The sequence below is a fragment of the Lepidochelys olivacea genome (assembly GCF_965140295.1).
Source record: "Lepidochelys olivacea isolate rLepOli2 genome assembly, chromosome: 2".
NCBI lineage: Eukaryota > Metazoa > Chordata > Testudines > Cheloniidae > Lepidochelys > Lepidochelys olivacea.
The window spans coordinates 197,990,503-197,997,073 of NC_140412.1; the positions used below are offsets into that span (position 1 = coordinate 197,990,503).

The 6,571-nt window shown below is 45.1% G+C and overlaps 1 protein-coding gene across 1 annotated transcript in view; it reads right to left on the reverse strand.

Annotated features, from left to right (window-relative positions):
• Positions 1 to 6,063, reverse strand: part of CMC1 (C-X9-C motif containing 1) — a 70,224-nt gene extending 64,161 nt beyond the window's left edge. Inside the window, exon 1 of the mRNA XM_084619488.1 lies at positions 5,912 to 6,063. Coding sequence (XP_084475614.1) covers positions 5,912 to 5,936 — 25 coding nt within the window. The 5' untranslated portion in view covers positions 5,937 to 6,063. The remainder of the gene's footprint in view (positions 1 to 5,911) is intronic.
• Between the last annotated feature and the right edge of the window lie 508 nt (positions 6,064 to 6,571).

Genomic DNA, 6,571 nt, shown 5'->3' on the forward strand with positions numbered 1-6,571 from the left:
GCTCTAACTTCTCACCATTCTATCATCACCTCGAAGTCAATTTTCACCTTTTTCACTGGCTGAATTTGTTATCTTACATTTTGCTTTGGGGCTCATGTGTTCTTGCAATATGGCAGTACTGGATTATAAGAATACTGACAAGCATGTTTGCTAGTAATCCACAATGGCTACACTGCAGTAAGTCAAAAATCAGTTTCAGCAACACTATAACACTTGGAAAGAAATAGAAAGGCAGACAAGGCAAAGTGCCATATTTTTGTTAATTATGGGGGTTTCAAATACCCAGGTATCTGCTTAATAACAAACACAGCCAAACATACTTCAAAGAAGATCCTAAGAAGACAACTTTATGATCCAGAGAGTAGAGAACTGCCAGAGCTGAAGCCATTCTCTATTTACTTCTTATTAATTGTGAGGAAATAATTAAAGTCCTCATCCTGCAAACACTTACTACACAGCATAATGGTTACTACTGTGAGTAGTCCCATCTGATCAGGTTAATCAACAGCTGTCCTAGGCTGATGGAGCTGCTCAGATCTGTCAGGTCAGGGCTCCCTCCTGAAGGCTAAGGAGAGGTGATGAGGAGGGTCAAGTGGTTGGCTGAAATTTGCACAAACAGCCTGGAAAAAGACTGCCCCTCCAGCCTAACAGCCGCACGTATGGCAGGGAACCTATAGGGAGTATGGTGTTAAAACAAGTCTCCATCATGTAATTCCATTCTCACACTGCCTTCTTGGCCCCTCTACTCTTCTTGCTTCCATGAGGAGCAGAGATAGGGAGCAGTGAGACAGGCTGGACAGCAGGACCATAGAGTACACTGGGACCAGAAGTAAACCTCAAATGCTAACAAATCTATCAAATGAGGCAGGTACCCTGTGGAAAAAAACAATCTTTAATTACATGATCATATACTATCATAATGCATATTCACAAGGGAATAGCATTAAGGTAGCACGGGCAACTTAATTCTGACATTTTCTAACTTTTGTCTTTGTAACTTAAAATTCCTTTAACATATTTTGTGCTATACGTATGACACAGACACACTCTCTAGGTAGGTGATATTACAGTCAAAAGATATACATAAATACAACAGCAAGAATAAAATGACAGCATCAGTGCAGATCAGGTCCCAGGTGCAACACTATTTAACATTCCAGAAGTCAAACCTGAACATTTCAGCTTCTCTTGCCAAAACAGCAGTCCCAAGAGTAACATCCCTCTTTCCCATATACCCTCGATACACTTGCCACAGTTATTATTGCATATATTAGCTCACCACTACCCCCAGATGAGAAATTCTTGGCAGAACACGGCATTTAGAACTCCCCAAACACAAGACAATGGTTTGATAGTGCAGCTGAAAATATGAATGAGATGCTCTACGTCCTAAGTATGACCGCATAATTGGAAAAAAAGGAGGTATGCAAGTCACATGAACTAATTGGTGTACATAAAACACAGTTTCCATGCCTGCTAGGAGCAGAACAGCTTCAACAGACAACCTGGAATACAGCCTTTTAAATCAGTGACTAACTCTTCAAGAGAAATGCTGTATGTTTATGAAAAACATAAAAAACAGGAACAAAATGAGAATGTAGCATAAAATTAACATCACTGTGAAAAGCAAAAACAAACAGCATCTGGATAAACAGAAAAACTAACTTGCAGGAAACAGAAACCAAATTATTTAATGGCATCAGCACTAAATAAGAAATATAAATAAAATGGGGTATTGTTGGATTAGGTCTCACGACACAATAAATCCAATCAGTGACTGAGTGTAATGTTGTATGAACCTCATTCCTAACATATATAATTATTTATGATTTATGCCATTTATTTTATTGGTGGCTTTTATTGATGACTTTTTAATCCATTTTCCAAATACCTTTTTGTACAAAGAAATCCTGTCTGAAGAACTATTTGAGTGCTAGACCCCTCAATTTAAGTCCAAAACCTCAAGGATGCTTTCTTTTTTCAAACAGTTTTGTCACGAATCTATTTCTTTCAAGACCCAGTAAAATGCTGCTTAATGAGAGAGCCCCCCTACAGCATATTCTTTCACAGCATAGATGAGTGCTGTGCATGCATTTAGAAAATTAAGAGCAAGGAAGCGAGTACAGAGGAACCCGACCCTGTTATTTCTGCCCTGAAACAAGAGAAAGGCCTAAGAGGGGAAATTCTTAGCTATGCGCCTAACTAGCTCACACTTTACTTTGCTTGCACCTACACAGCCTGCCACTTGCACTACAGCACAACCACCTTGAATAGGCAGTTACAGGCCGCCCCCCATCCCCCAAATTAAAAATCAAAGCTGCCCACAGTAAATATATACTTACACATGTAATATAGTTTTGAGCATTTAAACACACTTGGTTGTGACCATCCCGCTCTTCACATATTGCTATATGGGAGGTGATCCCAAGATGGAAAAAGTTGAGAATTCTAGGTTACATTATTTTCAGCTGTAAAGAATCTTTTTAAACTGTTCAGCATTCCAAACTACTTCAGTCTCTGTCCCTGATACTTATATCATTTATTTGCTATCTTATTTCCCAGGGCAGTTCACAAAACAGTCCATGAAACACCACCCCAGCTAATCAAAACCATCCCTTCCAGCAGGTTCCCAACCCCACCAGCCCACTGCAAGGCAGTGGTCCTGAGCTCCTCCCTCCCAGTCTGGTAAGTGGAGAAGGGGGTGGCAGCATGGCAGGGGCTTGTGAGCCACACTTTAATGGTAAAAGAGCCATATGTGGCCTGCAAGCCATAGTTTGGCCACCTCTGTACTAGAGTGTTGCAACCAGCCTGCTACAAATCAGATTTTGTAAGTGTATAATGAGAAACTGAGTCCCTAAAAAGAGACTTGCTAACAGAACCTAATATTGAAGTGCAGAACCACCATCAACAAAGCCAAGAGGCTCCCTTGAAAAAATTCTGTGTAAGCAGATCACTTCACACAGTGGTTGAATTGGGGAAAAAATGGCAACGATATTCTTTCAAGCTCTGCATACAAAACAAACTGCACCCATACAAGTGACCAAACTGAGATGTTGCTCACAACAGATTATGCAGTTCAAAATATGATTGTGCTGCAATTGTAGCTCTAATGGGCTCCTTGAGCTTTTCTCTCCATCAGAAGGGCTCCAATACATCTGTGGGCTCTGCTGGGCAAGTTAGACTTAGTTTCTTCTTAATTCGGGAAAACAATACACAGTGATATAGGCAGACCACAACCATTACTTGTGGCACTAAAATGAACATTGCTCATGAAAACTTTCCTCTCCTTTTTTACATGAAAAATTAAATAATTAACTATGTTGACATTTAAAGTACCACACTGGGATCTGAGTTAACACAGAAATAAATGGGGCAGTTCACACCTCTCACAGCTATTGCTCCAGTCTCTTTGCAAACTCAGAGATATCTCTGCTCTGGTTATATCTGGTTCACATTTTGAGGTTCTCTTCGCAACCTAACAAACAGTGACTGAAGGCTTGCCCATTCTTCCTGCAGTTTGGACTACGGGGCATGAACAGCAGTGCGGACCAAAGTGCTGCGCCATAACTTCCCCATGTGGATGAGAACTAGACTTTCTAGTTCACATTAACACAGTCCTCTTCAAACAGGATCGCATTAATACAAAGTAGAAACCTTTTAATTCACACCCAGAGCGTCCACACAGGGGAGTTCCACCACAGCACTTTAGTCCACATTGCTGTTCACACCCATATAGTCCAAACTGCAGAGTAGAGTAGACATAGCCTGAGTTTTATTTTAAAAAAATGAAAGCAGAGATACTGGAAAACAAAATAGCAATATACTGAGAGATAGCAATATGCGGTGACACTGCATAACAGCTGAATCCAAGGCCTGGCCTCATACAGCATAGCAGTTCCCCAACTGCATCCTGAGGAGTTCTAAAACGTGTTTCATTGCCATTCAATCTGTGTAACAGTAGAATAAGGACAGATCAAATGCAGGTTTTTATTACTGATGAATGCAAAGAACAAACAATTTTATTAATCTAACAATGAAGATACAGTTGTATATCACCATTTTCATTGATTCTTCATTTTAAAAATGATGTGGCTATGTACATAAATAGCAGTGGAATGCTGCTGAATGCTAACTCATGGAGCTGTCCTTTTTTCACATACGTCGACCATATCATAGTTGAAACTAAGCCACCAACAATTATTAAACATGGGCATTGCTACCAAGTTTCTAAAACATTTTCTTTGATCAGTGTGTGACAAAGGTTTTTTTCTGAGCATTACACTACCAACAAACACTACCACCACCTAGAAGAGTAAGGCAATTTGCATAACATGTTCTTAAAACCCATTTACACAGTGCTTTCTGCTGAGTTTAATCTTGATTTATAGCTGCGTGTTTACCAAAAGTAGGGCATGGGAAGTCAGACTTCTAGCAAGAATTATGAACTCTGTTGCATGGACAAGACCTTAGGGCTTTTCTACACAGGAAATTTTGCCAATTAAGCTAGGTCTACATTACAGACTTCTCCCTGCACAATTACATCAGTCAGGGCAGGGTGTGAAGAGGTGTGATTCCTGACCAACACAGCTGTGCTGATAGACATTCCTACTGAAAACACAACTATACCAGCAATGATACACTTTTATCAGTATAGCTTATTTTACTTGTGGGGGGTGGCCTTACTATACCAGTACAAAGTGTAGATCTGCTGGTTTAGGTGTGTCTACTCTAGGAGTGCTTTGCCAGTATAATAAGCCGATATATACCGCACCCACAATATGATGGTAAAGCACTCCTACTGTAGGCATGGCTTTATATGGATACAGTTAAACCAATATAGTTATGCCAAAATAAAACCTTGTGTGAAAGTTATTACAGGATAAGAAATGACTGTTTATTTGTTTAGCTTAAAACCCTTCCCAAGCAATATAAACTCAACTAGAAAAAGGCCAGAATAAGAGCATCCACATGGGGGCTTATTATGGTATAACTATATTGGTTTAAATATAAGACAGATTTAAATTCACACCTTAACTTGCATCAACATAATTTTCCTGTGTAGAAAAGCACTTAGTCATAAGCCGTGTCTACCCTCACATTCCCCAGTATCCCTGCTTCTGGTGGGAGCAATGGGAATGATAATGTAGACCGGATTATGACATTTCAGCCACCTAGCCAACAAACCCTGCCCAAAGCTGGTTTACACAGTACAGTGGTTAAGAGGCAGGCAGCTACCAGCACCTTGTCTACACTAAAACTTGACCACAGTTAGGGTGACCAGACAGCAAGTGTGAAAAATCAGGATGGGGGAGAAATAGGCAAAATAGTCCCCAAATATCAGGACTGTCCCTATAAAATTGGGACATCTGGTCACACTAATCCCAGTTGTTATTGTTGCAAGTAGCAAGTGACCGTCTATGGGGGGGGGAGGGGATAGCAGTGGGGGAGTCGCAGGCTGCTATCAGGAGGTCATGCCAGAGCTACCTTCCCCACATGTCTAGGTTGGGGAGGGGGCTCCTGCTGCAGGACAGGTTGAGAATCACAGGTCTAGCATAACCAGGGTCAACGACAGCATCAAAATCCCAGGCAGGGAGAGGGCGGGGGAGCAAGCTCCTACCAGCACCCAGCTTGGGCCACACGGCCCCAGGGCGGGGCAAACAGCGGGGTTACCGTCGCTCCCCAGGGCGACCTTTAAAGCCAGCGGGCAGCCTACCTGCACGTTTCCCTCCCACAGCCCCGAGGCGCGCAGGGCAGGCGCGGGGCTTTCCCGGTGCCCCCAGCACAGCTTGGGGCGGTGGGAGCGGCAGGGGCAGGGGTAGGGGTAGGGGCTGGCGCTTGCTGCTGCTGCTGCTGCTACTTGCGCCCCGCACCAGGAAAAGGGGGTGGGGGTGGGGAATGCGGCCGCCCCTACCTGCTGCGCCCGGCGCAGGCTCCATGTGGGGCGCCTCACTAGAGCCGCTGCCGCCTCCGCCGCCACCACATAACCCCTCCCGAGAGGCCACGCTCTCTGCGCAGGCGCAGGCAGACTACGACAAGGCGTCGGTAGGCCGCCGAGGCGGGGCAGAAGCGCGCGGGCCCGTGGAGCGAGTCGGAGGGTGGAAGACACCCGGCCCCCGGCGGCGGCGGCGCGGACAGCGCCGAGCAGCGCGCGAGAGAAAGGCCGCGGGGAGAAGTGCGCGCCCTGGCGGGGGGGGCAGAGTGTGCGTGTGCCGGCACCTGGCCGGTGAGAAGAGGGCAAGCGCCGGCAGGCAACCGAGACGCAGGAAGGAGGGTGCTGGGAGGAGGCGGGCGGCGCCCACAGCCAGGCGGTTGCTGTGCCCGGCTTAGGGGGGACTCAGCCCCTTCGGAAGCCTGCCCAGTCCGAATCAGTAAAGTACAAGGGACTTGTGGCCTCGCTGTTGCCTGGGGGCGGGGTGTCTCTGAGTAACGTCCGGGCGTTAAGGAGCTGATCCCACTGATGACACCAATTCACTGTCTGACCCTGGGCAAGTCACTTATTTAGCCTCTCTGTGACTCAGCACCCCATCTGTACCGCGGGCACAATAACACGGCTACCGTGAGGGTGGCGATA